Source organism: Astatotilapia calliptera, chromosome 9 (assembly GCF_964374335.1).
Source record: "Astatotilapia calliptera chromosome 9, fAstCal68.1, whole genome shotgun sequence".
In the NCBI taxonomy this organism is placed as follows: domain Eukaryota; kingdom Metazoa; phylum Chordata; class Actinopteri; order Cichliformes; family Cichlidae; genus Astatotilapia; species Astatotilapia calliptera.
In genome coordinates this window covers 28,890,313-28,915,219 of record NC_137430.1, presented here as the reverse complement: position 1 = coordinate 28,915,219, position 24,907 = coordinate 28,890,313, and the positions used below count along the sequence as shown (strand labels likewise).

The 24,907-nt window shown below is 40.6% G+C and overlaps 2 protein-coding genes across 3 annotated transcripts in view; one reads left to right on the top strand and one right to left on the bottom strand.

Annotated features, from left to right (window-relative positions):
• The window catches only part of lsm5 (LSM5 homolog, U6 small nuclear RNA and mRNA degradation associated), a 2,346-nt gene extending 1,170 nt beyond the window's left edge, over positions 1-1,176 (bottom strand). The window contains exons 1-3 of the mRNA XM_026180254.2: positions 956-1,176; positions 709-846; positions 101-196 (exon numbers count right to left, since the gene is read on the bottom strand). Of these exons, the coding sequence (XP_026036039.1) occupies positions 101-196; positions 709-745 (133 nt within the window). The 5' untranslated portion in view covers positions 746-846; positions 956-1,176. The remainder of the gene's footprint in view (positions 1-100; positions 197-708; positions 847-955) is intronic.
• On the top strand, positions 114-24,907 carry avl9 (AVL9 homolog (S. cerevisiase)). Of its 2 annotated transcripts, none has more exons than XM_080306195.1 (16): positions 114-241; positions 6,269-6,389; positions 10,501-10,586; positions 11,474-11,545; positions 12,202-12,291; positions 12,385-12,451; positions 12,547-12,587; positions 12,673-12,711; positions 13,799-13,868; positions 14,206-14,681; positions 14,997-15,131; positions 15,220-15,439; positions 15,831-15,948; positions 16,040-16,093; positions 23,478-23,566; positions 24,643-24,907. In XM_080306195.1, exons 2-16 carry the CDS (start codon positions 6,293-6,295, stop codon positions 24,768-24,770), a joined length of 1,782 nt encoding a protein of 593 aa, XP_080162321.1. In that variant the 5' UTR covers positions 114-241; positions 6,269-6,292; the 3' UTR covers positions 24,771-24,907. The 2 variants fall into 2 exon arrangements, with proteins under 2 accessions (XP_080162321.1, XP_026036037.1); XM_026180252.2 differs by lacking the exon at positions 114-241 and adding an exon at positions 1,943-2,173.

The window sequence follows — 24,907 nt, the reverse complement described above, 5'->3', positions numbered from 1 at the left end:
TCGATGGTGTGTGCAGCACAATACAGTAAGACTTTGTACATTGTTGGTGTTGAGGCGTGCACTAACTCGCTCATCTGGACACGTTTTAATTAAAAGATACTGACGAAGTCATCGAAGCCCAGCAAGGTGCCGACAATTTCTTTGTCAGTTTTCATGACGATGTGAATTCGGGAGCCGATACATTTGTCCACAAGCTCTGCAAAAGGAAACATACAGAGAAATTACACATCCTGTAATTCAGGTGAGTGTTTCTACTTTTTACACTTCACTTACCTACCTACTTTATTAACTGGTGTCTATCTTTGTTAAGGACTCAACAGTTAACCCTTTGAAATACTATAAATTTTTAATAACTAAATAGAATAAAAAAGACGACAATGTAATTTTTAAATTTATTTTGAACATGCCAATAGGGCAATAGACGATAATCCAGTAATCTGTAAATTTTCAGCTAGAAACCTGCCCTCTCTGCCACTTTAATAAACTAAACCAAATAAGAAGCATTTTGTTTGTGCTTGTAGAGAGTAAAGCCGCAACGTTAGCTCCCTACCGGCGTGATGCTAATGCTAACTAGCAAACATCTGCCTACAAAATGATTTTCAGTGAGCCGCGGCTCAAACTGCGGCCGTCGCACGCAGACTCGGAACAGCCCAATTTAAACCCACAGACGTCAGGAACAAAAAACAGCATCATAGAGATTTTACAAACCGAGCGGGAGCAGCTGCGACGGGTTTGTAGCCGACATGTTCAATCAAGAGACTTCCCTCCACAAAGCCAGAAGTAATCGACAGACGAACAGTAGTGGGCCAGCCAGACAAGATCAATCAATCCAGAAGAATTTCGTCTCTGGGGAAACAAAAGAGCCTCCTTTTTAAGAAATTCAAACATTCATGGTTGCAACCAAATATAATACACTTTTTAAAAATGCAAACAAAACACACACACACACACACACCTGAGGGTGATATTAAATTATTCTGTATGTCTCCACACGATGGCGCAAGATGTGTCGAGGAACACATGACATCATTTTTGTGTTTAAAAAAGAGAACAGAACAGAGATCAAGATAATTCACCCCTGTAAAATCTGACCGCGGATATTTATGCTTCATCTCTCCTTGACAGGTGGAATTTAAGGTGACATGCACGTTGTCTATTGAGCGGGAAACACAAGAGCTAAGCTAACTATCTATTTTTTAGATGCAGATTATCCGGACTTTATTCTAGGGCAAGCTGTCTGATAATATCAATGAAATTCCAGATCGAAATGAAGGAAAATATGAAGGAAATGTTAGTCAACTCATTACTTTTTCCACAAGAACTTCAGCCTGATTGCATTTAAAGCCTTTAAACTCATTCTGTCCTGCTTAAGAAAAAAAAAATACACTCCATATAATTGTTAACTGTTATCTAATTATATTATGTTATATTGGTCAACAGCGAATTAAAACTTTAATCTGTCATTTTAATGTTTTTATTACGTTATATTAATAACATTATACAATTGGAAACCTTAGCTAAAAAGTAATTTAATAAGATAGGCAACAAAACAGTTAATCAGTTAAAAGCTAGTAAGCACAACTTAGCTAAATAATTATACTTTACAAGTCTCGATTTTAGTAAAATTAATGTATTTTTGGTTAAGCTAGCTTTAAAGTCTAGATTGACATTTATCTCATTAAACCTGAATTTATTAAGGTAAATTAAATTCAACTGACATTTTATTTTAAGTTGAATTTAATATCAATGCAGAAATTTTAAAAACTGTAATAAAACCTTGGCGTTTGTCTGCACACTTAAGAACGTTTTGTCCAAGTAAATGTGCTCCATTGACTCTACTTAACTGAAGACTGTCCTTGGGGAGCAATTAACTGTAAACTTAAATTTCGCTAAGCGAAAACGGAAGTGCGCTGCGGGGAATGCTCTTGCCCATTTGGCCAGTGGGGACTAAGCGGAAGAGAAAATCATCTCTGCTGTGCTGCTGTCACATATTCAGGGAGATATAGACAGAACAGTCGGCCTCGGTTAGCTGTGTTTACATCCAATTCCGGAGCTAAAACAACGCTAGACTGCGGGTACAGGAGCGGGGATGGAGCCTCAGGGCAGAGACGAAGGGAAGGGGCCGGTGCTGCACATCGTGGTGGTTGGATTTCACCACAAAAAAGGCTGCCAGGTACGTGAACCCCTGCTTCCAGCTAACATCGGCTAACTGCTAACCGAGTCCTCACATCGAGTTGACATAAAGGTGCATTTTCACTAAACTTCTGTACAGTACGAGTGTCAGCTTACGTGTCTATTATGCTCTTGTTTTTTTAAACAGCGCATGCACAGTCCTGCAGTAATGCGGACATTTCTAAACATAAAAACAGTAAAAACTACAGACTTCTCACTGCCTGGCTTCCCTGTCAGGTAAGAGGGGTTAAGATCAGCTGTTTGCTGTGGGCTCACATGGTTATATAACACCAGCCCTGCTGCCAACAGTTCAGTGTTTTCATCACAGGCTGCAGCATACTCATCATCACTGCTCCTGGACCCTGCTTGTATCTGGGTATGCACAAAAATGGAGCAACAAGCCGATTAATCAATCAGTTCAGGTTTTCTTTGAGCTGTTTAGAAACATTTTCTTGGTCTCATGTCATTGTTTACTTAATATTTAGGGTCTTTTGGTCAAAAGAAGACACTTGAAACTGTCACTATTATAGGAGTTGTTGTTTAAAAGTGAAAAATATGTTTTGTGCCCAGCTGACAAGACAGACAGAAGGCATTACTGACTCATTATTCTAGGACAGCACTTGAGCAGATTTGCATGCTAAAAAGTTTTAAAAACTCCTGCTCGATCTTGCACTGGCCCTTTACAGGACTGGTTAGTTTATCCTCTGCCTGAAACAAAGTCTCTCTTTAAAGAGCCCCTTCCGTTTAAGTCTGCTGTTTCTTGATTGGCTAACTTCTAGAAGCTTGCTGAGGGGCAGTAGCACTCAGTGTTTACCTTTTTATTTTATTTTTTTATCTTTTTAAGGATTTTTACTACATATGAAACTTTGGCCCTCCAACGGGGAGGTTTACAAGATTTCACATTTGTAGCAGTTGTTTAATTGTGAAAATAATTTGTCTGACAAATCATCACCTAAGACCAAACTCTGTGTGGCCGTTAATGTAAAGTGAGCTTAACACCCTGCTTTACTCATTCTAATTTTCTCTCACATTGTTGTTTTGTTCTTCTTCTTCTGCTGCTGATTCAAATTTCATTAAATGTGCAGTTACACACTGAACTTCCTCCTCCTCCTCCTCCTCAGTGGTGGTGTTGTTGTCTCCGCTCTCCATCTGTTTTTCTTTCTGCGGTTTTGCAAACAGCTGCTGCTCAAGCACAAAGATAAAACAGCAGTTCTCCTGATGTAAAGATGAGACCAGAGCCCCGATAAAGCACCCAGTGTGCAGTCTTTGTTGCCTTTAATGGGCCTGCACTCGGGGATGGAGGTGGTGGAGGTTATCGGATAAGGGTCAGCGATCTCCTGCTGGGCGGCACAAGATTGGGTTCCTGGCTCTTTAATCCGTTTCTCTGCCTCTCTTTCACAACCGCCCTCCTCCTCTTATTCACCTGCTGTCCATCTGCTTGCCTGGCAGGATTTCGAGGCCTTTTACATGTATTTTTTATTGGAAACCTTAATCAGTGATGCAGCAGGAACATCCATCACACAGAAATATGTTTACTTATGTTTTCCCACTTACTTTTAAGCATGTAAACACAAATAAAAATGCACAAATGAGCCTGATAAAGGCATTGAAAGTTTTTTAATTCCTTGCATCTGCAAAGTTTATTTTTAACAGTACATTAAGAAACATTGGCACATACATTAAAAATCTGCACCCTAACATGTTTTGCAGTTGGCTTAGTTTGTTTGTTTGGAGGATTACATAGTAATTCATGGACAGATTTGCATGAAAATGCCACAAAATGTGGAGCTCGGTCCAAATTAGACATTTCATCCATAGACACAAACTATTATTTTGATAGTCGACTAGTCACTGATTAGTTTTGCGATTAGTCGACTAATCAGATCATCATCCATTGGACGTAAAACATGCATCTTATTGCACCAGCGTCTGCTCTTATATAACTATCATTAGCTTACAGCTTGAAGTGTTTAAGGTCTGTGCTAAATAAAAATAAAGACAAGATGATAGTTTATTAAACTGTTAATGAAATTTGCAGATTGTCTCAGTGAAGTTTAATAATAAACTCAGCCGTCTGCTCCTTGCTATCTAAGATATAACAGGACATTGGAGTAAATTCTCGACCATCTCACACTTCTGTTCAATCAGTTTTCTGTGTGTCGTTTATTCAGCTGTGTGAAAACTGTAATCTAACTTTAATCTTTAAGCAGTTGTCTCTTCCACTTGTGCGGGTCCGCTGTTTTTGTTTTTCAATTGCATTTGAATTAACTCATTCTTTGTAGTTAAATTACTTTACTTCTCTCTCATTACTTCATGAGTAAGGAAATGTGATGTGTATATGAAACTTTCTAAGGTACACTTAAGTCACTGTTGCTGAGCGTTAGTAATTATTTCAAGTGCTTTCACATATGGGAACCTCAATTAGGACCCGACTCAGTAGAGAAAGGATCAATGGCAGTAGAGAAAGGAGCAAAGCTGATTAAACGAGCTGCAGACATGCAGTTCTCTTTCTCTTGTCATTAGAATTAAGTTTGATTACCTGATAGTACTGCTGTTTCTGTGTGCGGCAGTGCGAAGTGATGCTAGGAGCTGGTTTTGAGCTCCTCCCCCGAGGTCTCCTCACATACCTGAAACAGCTCACCTTGGAGGCATCTGGGTCAAATGCCTGAATGTCATATATCCTCCTGATGTGGAGGAACAGCTCTACACTCTTTCGGTCTCTACCCACAGCTTGTGGCTGCTGGTGAGGGTGTGAATGTTGGCCGACCAGTAAATCACCTGGAAAGTGTTGTTGGGATAAACTCAATTATCCTGAATAACACATTTGGCCAGGTTTTGGAATAATTGGACAAAAAGTTTGGACAAAAATATTTGAAAAGGTGTGGGAAACATCTGTTTCGAACTTTTTTTTACATTTATTGGGTCTTCAGTGTTCTTCACATTGAGATGTTGTTGTTGTTTTGTTATTGACTGCCCCCATGAGTCTACTCTTAATCCAAAGCCTTCTCTGATTTAGTTGGATCTCTTTTTGCCACTCCAGTGACACCAAGTTGGCTTGAGGAGAGTGATTGCTCATAAATCCTCTGCTTCCAGGATGTGCATGGTATTTGCTTTGCAGGCCTGTTTCTAGGCTATTCCTCTGCACCATCAGTTTCATTGGGATGATGTTCTAGGCGGCCTTTGACACTACAGTTGTGGTTGAGTTTTGCTTCGGACGGTTTCCTGTCTGAGTGAAATGATCGAGCCATTATAGGAGCTGGCTGAATTCTCACATTACTAATAACTCCTATGGCAGAAGGGACACTGAAGTGTCTTTTATTAACGGAAAGACGGTAATAGCATGCACCGTCCAACTAAACAGGAAAATTAATGATCAACATGATGTAAATTGCTGCTGCTGTGTCTTCCACTGCATACCATAACTTTCTAATAGGCAGATGCATTTGTAACTTTAGATTTTCATTTTAAGCCCACATACAAACTACAGATGTTACACTATGACAATAAAATCTGGTTTCTATAAATTACTTTCATTTTGTGAAGCACTTTGCAAGCCACGTCTTTCTTTTTAACTCCAACTGCTGTAGTAAAGTGATGTTTTTTACCACATTGTCTACCTTTACCCTTCCAAACAGATGTCGCGTAGGAAGATTTATTACTTTAGAGGCCATAAAGCGGGTACTTAATACACAAACGGCTCATAATTAGTGATATTAGATTTTAGAATATGTGTCCCAGATACAGGAAACAGTATAACTATGATAAACACAATTAGAGCCGTTAGAGAAGCATCCCTGTATAAATTTATTATGATTACATCCACTAAAATACCTCAGTGAAGCTAAACGTCCAGCACAAAACATCACAGTAAGAAGACGTGGCAAACTGCACCTCCTGCACCTCATTAAGTTTTCATTTGAGGTGAGGGTAAAATGATTAGGAAAACACATGTGAGGTCATTCAGTGCAAGTGATGGAAATTTTCCATGACTTCAAACTGACAAACGTCCTCATTTGTATTCAGTCTGTTCGCAGATGACCCGTGTGAGCTAAAACAGCCTAAATGAGGTGTTATTCTTTCTCCGTTCTTTCCTCAGGTCGAATTTTCTTACCCGCCGCTGATGCCAGACGAGGGTCATGACAGCAACCTGCTCCCAGAAGAGTGGAAGTACCTCCCGTTCCTGGCTCTTCCTGACGGAGCTCACAACTACCAGGAGGGTACGGCACAAACTCACTTTGTAATTAAGTCTTATGAAGTCTTACAAAGATCCCAGTGTTACTTCATTTGCAGAGTGCTGACAGATTGTTTACAAATGGAGCATTTTTCTGCTGAGACTTCAAATGTGCTTTTGAAGCTTGAAGTTTTGCTTATGGGCCCGTGTAGAGTTTTCATGTTCTCCACTTGTCTCCAGGTACTCGAGCTTCCTAGCACAGCCCAAAGACGTGTGTTACAGTCACTGGTTATGTGAATGTGAACACGAATAGTTGTTTATCTCTTTGTGTCAGTCCTCTGTTTGTTGGACGGGCTGTACCACGAAGCAGGCCGTAATATTCATCAAAAGGCATCAAATTACTGACAAGATAATTGGAGGCCTCAGATACCTGGCTGGTTATTATGCCGATAAAACAGGGTTTAAATCACTGTTATTGAAGTTTTTTTATTGAGTTTTCAAAGTGTGGGAATGAGTCAGCAGGTGCTTCTCACACAGGTGATAAAATCATGATTGTCCTCCGGTGATTTTAAAAGGCTGGTGTCACTTCTGTAAACAGAGAGGTGGGTGTGAGCGATAGTGAGTGACTCGCCTGTTGTGGCTGCGGTCATGTGACGGGCCCGTGCTTCACGCTGACCTGTGAAGGCAAATAGCAGGAACCGAGCCAAGGTTCATATCTGTAGTTTCAACTTCAAAAACTACACTCATCAGCATGGAGAGGACAGTTCTCACTTCCTGCTCAGAGCTGTCAGCTGTTTGTTGGTCAGCTCGGTGATTCAGCAGTGAAAAAACGAGGGCTTCATGTAACAGAGACTGCTGTTACACCAAGAGACTGATTAGTAAAAGTATCCAGGATATTAAGGAACAGCTTGCAATAATACACCATTTAATTTAGTGAGTCATGTTTCTGGACTTCAGTTTTCATCACTTTTTAAGGGCTGAAAAACCCAGATTTGGATTCTGGGGTCACTTGCTTTACTTTAATATTAAATATCATTAGAAACTGCTTTGTTAGGTTTATTGAAATATGGTCTGGATAAAAATAGAATTGTTATTTTTTCCCAAGTCGAGGGCTATGTCCAGAAGAGCAGGGCCTGGGGAGGTGCATCCTCTTTGAAATATATTTAATAAAATAAAATTTTAAGTAGTATGCAGATATCTGCAGAGTGCCACCGGCCTATCCCCAGCAAATGTCACTGGGCTAGGACCATTGCTGCAACATAACTGGGTGTATTTACTCAGATTTGTCATGCAGCGTATTACACACGTGACTCACATGTGAAAAATCCCCAGTTTGCGACTGGGAGGAGACATAAACACAACCTCAGGGCTCAAAAGTTGGTGCCAGGCCCAAGCCCAAATAAATGGGTGAGTTGTATCAGAAAGGCATTTGTACTTCATCAAACATGCGGGTGTTGCTTTCTGCTTTACTGAAGTACAGCTTTAATATACTTTTGATGTTTTTCTTTCTTATTATACTTTCATCTTCTACTTTTTTCTACTACATTTTTGGAAGCAAATACTGTAATTTGGCACAGTGGTGTAGTGGTCAGTAGTCAGCACTGATGCATCACAGCCAGGAGGCTGGAACCCTGAATGTTTTCTCCAGATACTCTGACGTCCTCCTGCAGTCCAAAGGCGTGTAATAAATAATGGATGAATGTATGATTAAATTTGGCTTTCCTAAACTGGCCAGCAGTATCTAAAGTAATTACAATCATCTCCAGCTGCAGCTTTAATGAATCAATAAGTATTATCCAGTAATAATGTACATGGAGCTGCAAAATGAGTAAATAATGCAGGAGGGCTCATTGCTGCATGAGCCTTGAGAGTTTACACTGGTGCTATGTCTGATCAATTATGCTGACTTCCTGTGAGCCCCCCTGCTGTCCCCCCGAGTCTAAAAAGTCTCCCTTGAATACATATCAGCCTGAGCTCCACTCGCACAGTTTTCACTGTAGAGAAATCTCTGTGGATCGGTTCCTTTGTTGCCTCCAGCGTGTTGCGAACTGATTAAGAAACAACAGCGGCTGCTTCTGTGAAACACTAAAAGCAAACAGGGAGTCTCCTGCACATGTTTGGCACTGGAAAATCACCAGTCTCATTAAACGATTTCAAAGCAGTTTTCTTAAGCTATCGCATCCTCGCACAGGTGATCCAGTCAGTAAAAAAGAAAGATGGTGATCTAGTGGAGCAGAATCTGTGTGCTGTGTTGAGCAGAGACATGAGAGCTGGATCCTGGCATATCAGGGCTGCTTGGTTGGGTTTGACGTACGGAGAGTGTGGCCTCTGCCCAGATGCCCCCGCCGTTGCCTCTTCTTTAATCTGTGACGTCCACAGTCTAACCTTTGTGACCCCACTGTCGTCTTGTTCAGAGGAAATACTAGTCACGTTGTGAAATCCTCCTCAGCCCCCCTCCTCAGACTGAATGAACGGTTGAGCCCTGAAGTAATGACAGAGGACAGCTGTCGTGTCGCTGCAGTTTCTAATCTTTGTGCTTTTGATTGATGACTGACGTTGTTTCTATATTGGTAAATATCTCCCAGTGAGTGTAGAAGAGGAATCAGGTTGTAAAGCACATGATTTTTGGACTCCCAGTCCAAACCTCTCAGTAATGAGAATTTCTCCTTTTGAATTCCTTATTCTTCACTGTACATAAACCATAATCATAATGATTTATCTTGGGGGTTTTTTGTTGGGTGAATTTATGTGTTTTTGAAGTTCTCTTCTGCTAATTTTGAAAAGCATTTTTTAAAATGTGTTTTTTGGGAAGCAAAACGCTTGAGATGCCTCCGTAAACAAGTTTTAAAATGCTTAAAAGGATGATGGGAATTTGGACGTCTAGTGTAGCAAAGATTTTATTTGTTCAAATGTCCAGAGTGTCCCTGAATGCACCGAAATAGTTCAACATGACTCTCAAATGCAGTCATCCTTCATTTATTGTTTCTGGCCATTAAAAAATTGCTGATTCCAAAACTGTTGATACTCAGCTCTCTCAGTAGCCCTAAAATGTTTATTGATTGTTGTTTAATAAAACAATTATCAAAGAACTCTCAATGTAAAATAGATGTAATATTCAGTGTTAGAGCCGTGCCTCTCTATCAGCTGGAACACTTAATCTGTTTCATTCTGTGGTGTCCAATTAGATGGCAGGAAATCCATCCAATGTACAATGTACTCTGCAAAATACTGCAACAAAAATTGTGTTTGAAGAAAACAACACAAAACGCAGCACAATGAATAAGCATTTCTGTCTAATATGCTTTTTTTTCTGGCGTTAACTGATTATTGAAATATTAAAATGACTGTTGTACCCTCTGATACGACTCTCTGAATCTTGGAGCAGAAATTGAGACTCATCAGATGCAGCCATGTTTTTCCAGTCTCTTAGGGTCGAGTTTTTGTGAGCTTTCGTAGCTTCAGTTTCCTGTTGTTAGCTGACAGGAGTCACACCCACTGTGGGCTTCTGCTGCTGTTTTTTTGTGTGTACATCATCAGAGATGCTCTTTTGCATACAATACCACATTCATTGCCACTCGAATCGCCTTTCTTTCTTCCTCTTTCCGATGTTCAGTTTGAACTTCTGCTGGTTGTCTCAACTGTGTCCTCATGCTTCCATGTGATTGGCTGATGGGATATGTGCAGGTGTCTGTCTTGTAAAGCCGGTTCTGAATTTCTTAAACGTTGCTTCTGATGAACTAAAAGTAAAACTTAAAGCAAACATTTTTAAACAGAGTGTAAACTGCACAAACTCTTACTCGTGACTTGTGAGCTGTAGTTAATCTGAACATGAAGAACGGCTTTTTTTTTCTTTTCTTTTTTCCAGCTATCACCAAGCAACTTGTAAATGTTTGCTTCTGCCTTCAAGTTTATCCAGTTTGACAACTGGTCTGAAAACCTGCCGTCAGTCACTGCAGTTCCACAAACACTCTTTATCTAAACTTACTGGTTTTTATTGTATTGATGGTCTTTGCTGAATCTGCTGTTTTACCACAGAAAATGCATATCAGTCTCATCTAACTGCACACAAGTGATTTTTCTCATGCTGTTTATTCTTTTCTTTCTGCCCTTTAGCACGTAGTATAATAATGTGATTGTGTCTTTTTGTTGGTTTGCAGACACGGTGTATTTTCACCTGCCGCCTCTCAGTGGAGACACAAAGTGTGTCTATGGAGTGTCCTGTTATCGTCAAATAGAAGCAAAGGTCAGTTTATGAACGGCAATAGGCACACTTTAATGAGCAGGCACCTATGTGCAGCAGCTCTATGACAGAAAGCTACGCCCATGACATGGGTGGGGAACCAGGCAGTTTATGTAAATATATTTTTTAATTTTACTGATTTTGTAAGAGCCTGGTAGGATGTCATTTGCAGCTACTGCTAAAAGGTTTGAAATGTGCCTTAAACTTCCTCATTTCTTTAATAGCCACCGAGGTTGATTATTTCTGTTTTCTTTGTATTATTGAAGGGTTTTACCTTACAGTATAAAGCACCTTGAGGCCACTGTTGTTGTGATTTGGCACAATACAAATACAATTGAATAGAATTGAATTGCCTCGTCCCAAAAGCAAGAGTAGTTCCTGAAAGAAAGAGGTGTTTTAGTTCCAGGAGAAAAAGATGCCATTGTGATCAAGTGGCTAAAACTAGAGACAGAGCTGCTACGTTTGCAGGAAAAGGGTGACGTGAAGTGTGATGATCACCACTGTAAGTGAGGTCTGTAGTTTCACATTTAATAACTTCAAACATTTGGGACCCTTGCATCTCACATGGTAGAGCTGTGGACCATCCCAGATCATGTCACACTCTCTTCTCAATTTCCCTTTCTGCTCTAAGCCGTACTTCCTAAAAATGGTAGCCATGGTACCTTAACCCTAGCCGCCTGTTGGCTATTATTGTCATTATAGGATGTAAATGTGCATTATTAGGTTTCTGCATTTGCTTCACTTTTCAGACCCAAAGCTGTGTCTGTTGTTTGCATTGAGTCTAGTGAAACTGACCCAAACCTTTTGCGCTGTAACTGCAGCATCAATTTAAAGCAGAGCTTGCAGAGGGAAGTTTATTTCACGATTGTTTTTTCTTGCTCGTCTTTCAGGCCCTAAAGGTCCGGCAGGCTGATGTCACCAGGGAGACTGTTCAGAAGAGCGTCTGTGTCCTCAGTCGAGTGGTGAGTCAGTCACTGGACGACTTAATTTAATAAGCTTTAATTTCAGTCTAAAAATTAAATTAAGTCAGTGGGCCGTAAAATGTTGCAGTGAGCTCACATGGAGAAGTGGAAGGAAATCGTGTAGAGAGGATGTTTTTATTTCCCGGCACTGTGGCCTCCTCACTGTCTGCTGATCTATATGTGTCACCATTGAGAATTAATTCATAATGTTTTATGTTTTACCCTTAAATCTTTTGGCTTTATAAGAAACTTCAGTTTCTTATGAGGTAATATTCAGAGGCAAACCAGGGTATTCCTTTTTCCCCCCCATACATAGGAATAAATAATTGAACATCATTTACAGGGATTCATTGAGGGGGCAAAACACTGTTTTTCCCAGAAAAATCATATCAGCATTCCCTTGTCCCTGTTGGGATTTCCACACATGGTTATGTTGCTATGACAATACAATTTTAGGGAGGGGACCACAGGCCCTGTTTTAGCAGTGCCAACTGTAGAGTGGGGGAGAAAAACAGAGGCAGGAGGAAAAGCATCAAGACAAAGGATGTCGCCACCCATGCTAAATAAATATAAAGCAGAAATTAGCCTGACAGGATTTTTATGGGTCACACTGTAAATGACTCACTCACGTACGGTGTGTTTGAATTTCCTCGCAGCCTCTCTACGGTCTGCTCCAAGCCAAACTTCAGCTCATCACACACGCCTACTTCGAGGAGAAAGACTTCTCACAGATCTCAATCTTGAAGGTGAGAAAACAGTCAGACTAAACCTGTTTGAGTGAGGTAGTAGTATTTGTACCTTCCGGTCAGCTGCTTGCTCACCTCCTGTTTTCGCTGCAGGAACTGTACGACCACATGAACAGCTCTCTGAGGGGCTCAGCTCTGGACGGATCACAGGTTTATCTAGGTACGTGCCAGATCTGTCGGATAACAGGAGGGTTTAACAACAAATCTCAGCTTTTATTTATCCTTTTCATAAACATTTTGTTTTTCTCCCATCAGGGATGTCGCCGAGAGATCTAATCCTGCACTTCAGACACAAGGTGGGGAAAATCTGATTACTTTAAGCACTAAAATCCACCCAAAATATCCTGTTTATTTACATTTTTTATTTTTAAATCTTTGCAGGCTCTCATCATCTTTAAGCTCATTTTGCTGGAAAAGAAGGTGAGAATTCAAACTTTGATGCATCCTTCCCCTTTTCTTCATATAATCTGGTAATTTTGAGGTTCTGTCAGTCCTGGCTCTAAGAGAAGACGAGGCCTCTATGATGTGGCTCTTTTAGCTCATCTTCCCGATGACTCCTTTCAGTCCCTTTCAGGTATAAGAGAGTCCTGACCCAGTTTTTCTAGACAAACATTTCCACCATATTTGCTCTAAATATAACCATATAATGTTAATGTATACTTGGGATTCAGATATTGATCAGTATGCTTTTTAAGTTGAGTGGTGCTCAGTATTGGCAGAGACAGATTCACATTGGATAAAGCTTGCTGCATCTCTGATGTCTCTGATTTGTAGTTATTTCTATTTTTAGACTTTTGAAAAAAGTTCCTGTGCCTTTTTATACACTGAAAAATGTTTCCAAAAAAATTTGTATATTTTAAACTTAGTCTTACCCACGCCTTCCCTCTTCCTTGCAGGCAAATCTGCCCAAGTTACTTTAAACTTGCAACATTTTTCTTTCTAAAAGTCTCCAAACCTGATGTCCAAGATCAGACATACAAATCTTTTTAGGCATCCATATTCATAGACCCATCACACCGGATATTTATCCTAAAACATTTAAAGGATCGAGCTCAGGTAGTTTTCCAGTTTGCCTTGACAGCAGGGACCTGAAGTTTCGCACAGTTTCTATTAAGAAATGTCTACTGGAAGCTTTTAGCCACTGTGAATTGGCATGGGATGACCCTTTGGCTCCTTTATTAATTGTATTAGTCTTTTATACACTTATAGATCCTGTTAAATTCTGTGTGTCTCGTCCATTTTTAAATATTTAATGATCTTAGTTGCTGTGAAGTCCACCCTCCATTATTTGACTTAATACATTTTTAAGGCTGATTCCATTACTGCCATTTAAGTCCTGTTAAATTGTTGATCTGTGAATGCGATTTACTCGTGTGTGTGTGTGTGTGTGTTAGTTGTGTTTTTAAAAACGTTTTTCTGCTGTTTTGCCTTCATGTCTCACTTCTTATTCTGTCTGCTCATCCATTTTGTTCCTCTTTTCTTTCTTTCTTCTTGCTCATGTTTGCAGGTCCTGTTCTATGTGTCTCCTGTCAACAGACTAGTAGGAGCTCTGATGACAGTGTTATCGCTGTTTCCAGGTCAGTAACTCCAAGAGGAAGACAGATCTGGCACTGATCTTTTGAATCAGGGCTTTGTGACACCCGGCACAGGAGTTCTCTAATAAAACTGTTTGTGTTGTTTTTGTGTTTTGGATTCTTGTTTCATTTTATTGATTATTTTGTTCCAGTTTTGACTTTATGCTCATTCTAGTGATTATTTTCGTTTTTGGCTAACTGTTAGGCATATGACACATTCATGTTATGCAAACCTGTCCTGCAAATATCTTTGTGCTCTTCCAGTGTGAAAGGCTTTGCAGCCTGTGGTGCAATTGTAGTAGTAGACTGATAGAACGTGTTTGCTGTGACATTCGTGCAGGCATGATCGAACACGGCCTGGTGGACTCGTCCCACTACAGACCTAAGAGCAGCGTGTCAGAGGACCAGAGTTTAGTGGAGAGTGTCTCGGGTGCCGAAGAGTTCGTCTCTGTGTCTGTCACCGACATCGATAGCTCCGCCCTTGACCTCGGGGTGGAGACGGCCCAGCCTGCCACAGAATCCTCTGGGAATAGCTCAGAGGGCGACAATCACCACCTCAAGCCGCCCTCACGCATCTCTCCTGAGTCCTCCGAGAGCGAGTGGGAGACTCTGGACCCCAGCGTGCTGGACGAAGGTGGACCGCAAGAGGCACCTTCTGAGACTGAGCCAGAGCTCCCGGAAACATTTGACTCCAAACCCGGAACGCCGATCACAGTGCAGCCGCAGGCAGTCACCGGTCAGGGAGGGGTCACCCAGGGCCTGGTGTCAGGTCTGGAGGAGGATCAGTACGGCCTGCCACTCGCCATCTTCACTAAGGTAACAGCAGCGATTAATACTTCTGTTAAAAATTCTGTTTCCTTTGAATTGGTGCAACCCTCAGACCTAAATCTGAGAGGACTTTTGCCAATTGCCGTCTTCTTGTGAGTCTTTTCTGAAGTTTTCTGCGTGACCCTGATTGCACCTGTTCCTGTTTCACCTTTTTGATTAGAAATGTCTTCTTGACACAACTTTATAATTTATCAATATTGTTTAATAATTAACCATTAAAATCTCAGCTCAGACAGCTGGGTGGAGATAAGCAGGTGTACGGCTGTCATAAACACAGCGGCCTTTGTCTTTTCTTGTTTCCAGGGTTACCTGTGCCTGCCCTACATGGCGCTGCAGCAGCATCACCTCCTGTCAGACGTGACGGTGCGAGGCTTTGTCGCCGGAGCAACCAACATCCTCTTCCGTCAGCAGAGGCACCTCAGTGACGCCATCGTCGAAGTAAGTCCCGTGTGTGTGAAACTGTTGTGTTAACTTTTTAAAATGTAAGTATTTAATTTTTTTTTTTTTTAATACTTCACTGCTTCAGGTGGAAGAAGCTCGTATCCAGATCCAAGACCCCGAGCTCAGAAAGATGTTGAGTCTGACCACTGCAGACCTGCGCTTCGCCGACTACTTGGTCAAACACGTGACGGAGAACCGCGACGATGTCTTCCTGGACGGGACGGGCTGGGAGGGTGGAGACGAGTGGATCAGAGCCCAGTTCACCCTCTACCTTCACTCCTTACTGTCTTCTGCATTACAGCAAGGTAAGACAATCAAAACTGTTCACAATAAATGTGTAAAATAAACACATAGAAAGGCTCTTACAAGCAATCACATGCTTCCATAAAACACATGTGGGAGCTTGTACGCATTTAGAAATGGACGGGGCGTTTATATTAGGTTTAATGTCTTCAACTAAATCACAACAGACAGAATAATGTGTGAAAAACAGACAAGACGAGCGGGATAAATAAATCTATCCTGCATTTCTAGCTGTTTCCACATCTGATAGTTGGTTTTAACTTTATTTCCAACTAGTACAACTTAAAAAAAACCTCATAAAGCTCTCATCCTGTTTAGATGCCTTACTAGTCAGGATTGGCGCTGCCATATTGCATGTAACTGATGTCTTTGTTTCCCATCTCTTCCTTTCAGATAGCGAGCGGCTGCTGGCAGATTACGGGGCACCTTTCGTCACAGCGTGGAAGATCACCCACAACTACCGGGTGTGGTACAGCAACAAGCACCCCGGCATGACCGCCGTCACCCCAGGGTAGGTGGACAGGAGAGCGACTGACTTCTGTTACCTGCAGCTTTTGAATGTTTCTTATTTGTTTTTCATGATCCCATCTTCTCCGTTGTAGACATCCGTTCCAGGGTCAGTACAGCGTAGCCGACGTAAAGCTACGACTCTCACAGTGAGTGCAATTTCATGTTATCTTATTATTATTTTCTTTTTCTTCTAAAAATCAGGGATTTGTATCTAGTTTTAATAGCAGATAAGATGCAGGGTGAAGCTTCACCCCATCGCTTGTTTTCTGCAGCTCAGAGCGTGTATGTTGCTGCCCTCTAGTGGTGGTTAGAAGAAGTCAAAGCTGCAGCAGCAGAGGGAGCAAGAGAGTATGGGGCTCCTGTCTTTAAAGCCTTGCTTAAAGACTATCTGCAGAACTTTCCCTCTTTATTAAACCAAACACAGAGTTTGTAAAGTGACACCTGCAGGATGCAGGAGTACTCATCGTGAGACCTTGCCCCGCCTTGACCTTAGTTGTCAAGTGGTCCCACGAAACCTTGGCTGATTGTGACGCACTCCCATTTTCACACCTTGGCTTGTGTTATTAGGTACAAGATCAATAGGGGGTCCATAGCTGGACTCCCTTAAGGTGTAATAGACCTCCCACCCACTCCATGACATGCTGGTCAGTCACAGGAGCACGTTCAGTGAGAGACTGAGTACCAAAAAGCACCACTGAACGCACTGTAACCAAAATAATTTCCCCTAAGGATCAATAAAATATTCTGATTCTGATGACCCTCTGAGGGACACTCCCAATAGGGCTTACAAATCTGGGACTCTCCACCAGTTCCTCTCTGAACTGAAGAAGCTTCTTGGATGAGAGGTGAAAAGAAACTTGAACAAGTCCAGACGCTTTTCTTTCCAAGCTACTAAGACTACGATGACCTTAATGACTGAGAACCTTCAGACATGTTTTGTTAGTACTAAACTCTGCATTCAATACTGTTGACCGTTACATTATGCATACGTGCTGAGATACTGGGCGGGTGTATCAGGGTCTGCCTAGGAGTGGTTGTCTTCTCAACAACGTGATACAAGATCACCCCCCCAGGCACATTCTGAGCATTTTTAAGATAAGTTCTCCTTGTTTGTTCCCCCTGCCAGACGTTTTTTTTCTTTTTTCTTAAAGTAACACTTTAGGTATCCTTCCCACTTTTGCTGAATCCTCTAGCTTTTACTTTGAAGGAGCTGTCTAATTTTTAACACATGCAAAAGTTGATATATTTGTACCGTAAAGATCTTGACAGTTTATTTTTAAAAAGGGCCAAAGTTACAAATAATGATGCCAGCGTTTGTGTAGGTAAACCCTATGAGCCAAAGGTTCAGGCTTCAGATTCCTTCAGTGTTTTCTACTGTTGGCTCTGTAATGTCACAATGAGGGGTTATCAGTTTTTTTTTCAGACGGGCAATAATATGAGAGTCTGCACCAAGGCCCAGTAAAATATAAATAGTTTATTTTGAACTTTGAATCATGCAATTGTTACTCTAAAAAAAGTCCAAGGATGAAAATATGGAGCTGGAAATGGTAAAACAGTGTTTGCTTAAAATGCCAAATGAAGTAAAAATAAGTCAAAATATGGGAGATTGAGAGTCCCAGCTCTGAAGAATGTGTTTTTAAAATTTTAGCGTCTGTTTTTAGACCCACTGATGATTAAATTTCCAATGGCTGTCAGGCTCAGTGCACCCAAACACCCCAGCTGTGAATACTTTATGAATACAGTATATGACAAGGAGCAGCAGGCAGCGCGTCGCTTGGATGGATATAGCAGCTCAGCGGTCAGAGTCGTCTCGGGTCGGGGGTTGCAGTGGCAGCGAGGGTCTCATATCAGCCGGAGTCATTAATTATGAGTGAGTTTCATTCTCAAAAACGGAGCCAGACTTCTTCAGCCTCAGCTCCAGTTTCATTCCAGGAAGTGTGGATGAAAGGCGACTCCGTCCACAGCTGGAGTGCCGCGTCTAGTGTTACGCTTCAGATAAATGCCTTCCCACCACAAACACACACACACAGTGGAGAGTGTCTAGGTCTCTAACTTAGCTTCATGGTAGGATCTGCTTGGCTGTCATACCCAAAGTTCTCGCTTTACCCTCTGGTGTTCGGTGACATGGCCCCTGAGAAATTTGTCGTAATGCTTCAGTAAACAAACACACAGACAAACAGCACAGGGTTAGATTAGTGTAACTGCACAGCGTCCAATCAGGAGACTTCTACTAGATCAACAGACACCCCTGCGCACTTTTAGCACATTTACTTTGAAAAATTATAAAACGTATAAATTGAAAATAATGTAAAATTAGCAAAATTTCAAATTAAAATTCATTAAATATAATAAAACATATTTTGCAGTTTAAAAAAATCATAAATTATTGAATAATATATAAAATACTTTTTGAGAATCGGAGCAGTGACTCTGCAGACTGCGCAGGAAGATTTTCTGGTAATCGGCCCATAGAAATGACTTGATTTAAATTTGGCAGGTGTCCCGATTAGGATCACGTTCCCGTTAACCTCTGGAGCGCTTCCAGTACGGCTGCTATATTTAGATTTGTGAACATCTCCGTTTACTATGAACAAAATCTTTGCAACTGTTTATTTCCGTAAAGACATCAGAATCAAATATCAAGTGGCACTAAATAGGATGAGAAAGGTCACCGATGTATTACAGTTATTGAATCAAGAACGCGCGAGAGTTGTCTTTTAGTAGAAAATAAATAAAAACAAATACAATAGAAACACTGAACGAGTATTTTTACACATGCAATATAAAATATTAAGTATAAAGAAGCCAAAGCAAAAAATTAAAATAGTCACAAAAAAACAGGATGATTATTTGTTTTTGTGAGAACATATTGTGTCATTTTATTTATTCAGTTATTTATTTATTTATTTATTGTGAAATAAAAACTTCCAATAGGAAGTATATTTAGTGTCTGCAGGACACATGTTGTCCAGATGCTTTAGTATCACCATGGCAACCAAGAAAACAGAGCTTTAAAATGAGTAGTATGCGCTGTACTTTTTCCTAAACATAACCAAGTCTTCAAAATCATCTTTTTTCCACAGAAAACGTAGCATTATGATGATGTTTAATAAGTTTTAGTATTTTAACTTGGAAACTTCAAGTAGAAATGCAAAAACCTCTGACATAAATGACGCAAACTCTGGTCTTTGGTGTGAACCGTGTGAACACTTCACCACCCAATCCCCCCAACTTCCTGTTTCTCCTTTTAATTGTAGAAAATATTCATTTTGTGTAGATATATCAGTACATATGAGACTGTGCAGCTGAAAAATTGTGCTCAGTCAGAAAAATAAGGAGTGGAAATTCATGTGCAGGCATAAAAGATTTAAAAAAAACAAACAAAAAAACAGGAGGACAATTTGTATTGAGAAACATGAATCAGTAGATTAGAAGTCACAAGTGTTTTGCAACCTGCTGCGTTGTATCGGCCAAGACAGCTATGAGTCACACCAGCCAATAAAACAGCATATTAAAATGTTCTATCATACCAAGAAAGCTTGTTGTGTTTTCTTTAGTAACATGTGTCATCGGTGACCTTTTATTTATTTATTTGGTGTCCGTCAGTCTCGGGACATTCTCCTGACCCCAAAGAGCTGCCTTGGTGCTTCTCATCAGCTGGAGAATCAGCAGAAAGCTCTCCCCCTGTGTTTCCCTGCATCGGTAAACACAGAGCTGTTTTACTGCAACTTGAGACATCACGGCTGGGGAAGAGGGGGGGACTGGGGTTAGTGGGGCAGACGGTGACGAGCCTGATGTATCCCACTGCTTGGGAAAGTTTAAAAGAAGGCTGAGTCTGTGCACTCCACTCAGCTCATCACTGGATTAAAGAAAGAGAAAGACTCAGTGCCACGCTTGACTTCCTTGTGAATGTGCTGTGTTGCATGTGTATTATTGAAGCGCCAGGAGGGGGCTACTAAAGGCCAACTCTTTTCATGTCCCCTTGTCATCAGCATTGGACAAAAAGCAGCCGGTGGCAGAGATGCTCTCAGAAAACAGAGTCATGTGATGAGCTGCACGGCTGCAGAGACACGCACACACACACTGATTCTTTACTGTTGGCGTACCGCGCTCTGCTATATAAGGAGCTGTTTTTTTGGGTCACTCAGCTCGATGGAGAGTGCACACAGACGCTCTGGGCTTTCTGGAAACCAGTGTGAAACTGGGTGGCAGGTTTACATGTGAGCCACAAAGTTTCCATTATTTCACCCAGATTTCCCCTGAACACATTCAAAGTTAAGATTTTTTTCCAGTGCTGCAGTTCATCTTGAGCAAAACATTTAAAACCGTGATTCTGGATCTCGTTCATTAGTATTCATTAGTATTAAACTAATACTCTAATTTTGATGTATTTCTGATCATATGTGAGCTTTAAGATCTTAAGTAGGTTTCCTTAATCATGTGTAATGAATAAACATAAACCACTAAACCAGTGTCAAGAGCCATCCTTAACCCTCAAGCGACCAGGCTAAGAATATCCAGATGGGATCACTTGTGACTTATCAGGAATTCAGTTGTTCATGTACCAAACAAGGAACAAATTAACAAAAAAAGACGAATTTGCAAGGAAAAAGTAACAAATTCTCAAATTAAAAAAGAAAAAAGAAAGTGTTTTGTTTGTTTTTGTTTTTTTTAACTGAAAAATTGCAACATTTTCCTGGAAGGGGGGGGAAAAAAAAAAAAAAAAGAAAATGCCAGAAATTCTCAAGGTGAAAGCCACAGACTTACGAGGAAAGAAATCACAGGTTTCTTCTTTTGTTTTAAAATTTGTGAGAAAGAAGTAACGAATTTTATAAGGAAAAAGTGACAAATTCAAAACGAGCCCTTTAAAGCAAATCGTGTTCTGGCTTTTCTTTTTCCCCACTGAAAAACCAAAATAAATTCCACAATATATTTTGTAATTATTAACTTACAAAAAATGCCCACTGTAGCAAATATGATACAAATGAACACTCATATATGCAAATTAATATTTCATTTATTTTAAAGACCAATCGGAAGGTTCAATAAACACTCAGTTCTCAAAAAATGTTTCTTTTGGCAATTATTTCATGGTTAAGGCTTTAAAAAGTTTTTTAAATTTTACATCATATTTTCTACAGGAATACTTTCTTGTTAATATGAAAGCCGATAATATCAAAACAAAGGAACCGCATATTTCCACAATTTCTCTACATGAAACGAATGTAAAAGTTGTGAAATTATTGTTCGGACACATTTTGACCATAAGAAATTGTCATAACAGCACATGTCAACAGACGACTGTGATGGTAAATTAACCCACATTCATATAAAGGAGATTATATGGATTAAGTTTAAAAAAAGCTTTTAGTGTCAGAATGTTTAAAATAGTCTCAAATCCAACATGACAGGAATTGTTAGCAGTGCTAATGGACGTTAGACACTTGCATCAGGATAAGCTTTGTTAACAGGGACGTTTGCAAGACCAAAATAAATAAATTAATGGTGCTTTTGTCCCTTACTCATATATTTTACTCTTACTGATATATTTTATTTTTCTAGATTTATACTAAATATGGTCTCCAAGAAACCCTGGGAACAATGTGCTGCAATACAGTCATATACAAAAGATGATTAAACAACAACAATCATCCAAACATTAAAGACAGCTGCTAATTTTGCAAGCTTTGCAGATTTTTTTTATTTAAATTTTTTTAATTTGACTACTGGTGGCACTGTTGAGTCGGTGATGGTAACAAATGGGGTGCTGAAAATATAAAACAAACAGATTTTATTTTACTTTGTTCATTTAGGAAACTTCTACTCTCACTTATATTCCGTTGCTTTAACTTGCGTGACCCAACTGCCCTGCTGGGATTGTCCGTCAGCAGATCCTCTACTTTAGCCAAAAAGAAGCACAGCGAGGAGAGGTTCCTGCCGAGGAAATGAGCAGCCACAAAGCTGGATTATTGATCCTAGCAACATGGGCTTAGCAACCGCAGCTTGTTTGGCAGATCCACTTGCAGGCGACGGCGCTGCAGGGCGCTGCCGTCTGACTCCAAGATGCCGCAAAGTTGACGCTCTGCTCTGCTTCTGCGGAGAGCGGTGTCACGTCGATGCTACTCTGGCTCTGTGTGGTTTGAAGGAATGATGGCACTACGCACACGTCTCATTTTCTGTTTGGTTTTAGGTTTCATATGTAGACTTTACATCCTGCAGGCCTCTCAGAGCCACTCTGAATCTTGGCAGCAGTTTTTCTTAGTGGAAATCTTGAATGTTTGCTTTAATATTCACAGTTATTGCATTGATTTAGTTTATTTTCTCTGCCTTTTGATGTGTATTACACTTGACATAATAGGGCCAAAAAGGGAGGAAGCTCCCAGGAGAGGATGGGTTATATTACAGAAATGTCACAAATTTATGAGGAAAAGAAACTCACATATTTGAACTTTTTTAAAAATGAGTTAATAAATAAACCAAAGATGGACAAGAAAAATTCCCAGACTGCAAATTTATCATTATTAAGACATAAATTGAGGGGTTTTTTAAAGTTTTTTTAAATTGTCAAACTTTAGAAGAGAAAGAAGTCAAGTGAAGCATAAAAAAGTAACAAGTTATTGAGGAAGAAAGTCACGATTTTGTGACGGGAAAGAAGTCACACATTTAGGGGGGAAAAAATCAGTTATATGAGGATGAAAAGTTTTATAAAAACCTTTTTTAATAAGTCCCTGCAGACTTGTAGTCTGAATCGCAGTCTTTTAGGTTAAATATGGCCATAAATATGGAGAATAAAAGCGAGAGCCTGCCTTCATATTCATTAAATTCTGTCTTAAAGATTTTCTTGTTTTCCTCAAGCATTTTATTTAACATAACATAAACATAAATAAGACAAATTGAGACTTGTTGGCTCACAGAACATATGTGAGTGTGTTGAAATCCAGTGACGTAATCACATCACCTGTAAGTGCATCCCAAACCTCGGCGTTGCGGGCCTCTGGTTTGATTTTCACGTGTAGTAAACTTGACAGTGAGTTTATGTTCAGATGAAACGGCTGATTAGAGGCTTGAGTGACAGACGTCTGCTCTCTGCAGCTGCTGACATATATCCCCATCGTCTTTTTTAACTACGCCGCTGTTTGCCCAGATGATGCAGGAGTGAGATTCCTGCTGAATGTCAGGTCAGCGGGGATCTACGTGAAAGGTTGTGTGCTGGATTCGCGCCAAGCTGCTGTTCAGATAAAGCTAGGCGCGGCCGCATTTAGCCCTACATTTGTTGTGAAACTTAGTCGTCTTGTTTCCGCTGTTGGGTCAGCTCCGATCATCACATTCACCACCTGTGACTGATGCTCAGCCTCTTTGCTGTTACATAATCCTCTATAACAGGTTTGTGCAACATTGAGCAACAGCACGTTTATGTGGTTTCTTTCCTGGAAAGGAGGAAGAATTCCTTTAGTGTCAGATTGTAGACAGGGAGATGAAAAGAGACTGCTTGTTCTGGGCGTTTGTGAACCTTTTGTTTTCTCTTTGCAGCTCGGTGCAGAACAGCGAGCGAGGGAAGAAGATCGGAAACGCCATGATGACAACCAGTCGCAGTGTAGTCCAGACTGGGAAGGCAGTCGGTAAGGCAGCTGCTCAGTTAAACCCAGATCAAACTGTTACCAGTCAACATGTCATTAAAGTGCAAACTTTGAGCTTTAATTCAGCTTTCAGTTTGAGCCCCAAAGAGATGACAGTACAAGTGAAGTAGGCCATCATTAGGCTGAAAAATAAATCTATTAGAGAGATCCAACAATGTGGCACATTCCTAAAAAGCAGACGGGCTGGCTCAGCATCACCAAAAGGCCTGGAAAACCACTGAAGTGGATGATCACAGAATTCCATGGTTCAGAAAAACCTTTTACAAAATACAACCAAATGAAGCATTTTTGAGGAGGTATGCATATCATTGTCAAAGGCAAATATAAATACAGAAAGTTGACAACAAGGGGCAAAAAACACCAGTTACACTCAAAAACAGGAACGCCACATAAGACTTGAAAGACTTATGGCAGGAATGGGGAGCTCCAGGCTTTCAAGGGCCAGTGTCCTTTAGATATCACCCTGGGTCAACACACCTGAATCAAATGATTAGTTCATCAACAGGCCTCTGGAGAACTTCACGACATGTTAAGGAGGTAGTTTAGCCATTTAAATCAGCTGTGTTGGATCAAACACACATCTAAAACCTGCGGCCCTTGAGGCCTGGAGTTCCCCCACCCCTGACTTATGGCATGGAACCAGGAAATGGAACCTTCACTTCAATTTCAGCTTGCTTTTATTTATGTATTGCCAAATTACCACAAGAGTAGCTCTCAAGGGAATTTATATTGTAAGGTAAACACCAAGCAGTAAAGTACAAAGTGATAATGAACCAAAGCAAACCGCAAAAGCAACCCAAGAGTTTCTAAAGGGTAAAGAAATTGAGTATTCTTCAGAGACTTAGTTACCTGATCTCTGTCAAACACAGCATGCTTTTAAGTGTTTAAATACCAAACTGAATGAAGTTTTATAAAAGACTGTAGAAACACTTACAGACCTAGCTGTAACCATGACTTTGCCCTTATTAAGTAATCAAATGTCTACTGTAAGAAATCGTTCTGTGTCACTGTAGGAAAAACAAAAAAGTAAAGTGAAATTCTCTATTTTCCACTCTCAGGTCAGTCAGTGGGAGGAGCATTGACCAGCGCCAAGACGGCCATGTCCACCTGGTTCTCCACATTGGCTCAGCCGGCACCAGCATCCACATCAGCCTGTCCTGAACCTGCCACTGCAGTCAAACCGTGACAACTGACACCCCCGGAAATCCTCATTGACTCTGTTTCTGTGTCATCCTCTGATTGTGAAGCTTGGGGGCCGACAGAGTGAGCGCTAGTTTCATGAAGGATAGTAAATCTCTATTCAAAATCAAATGAGAGCCATCT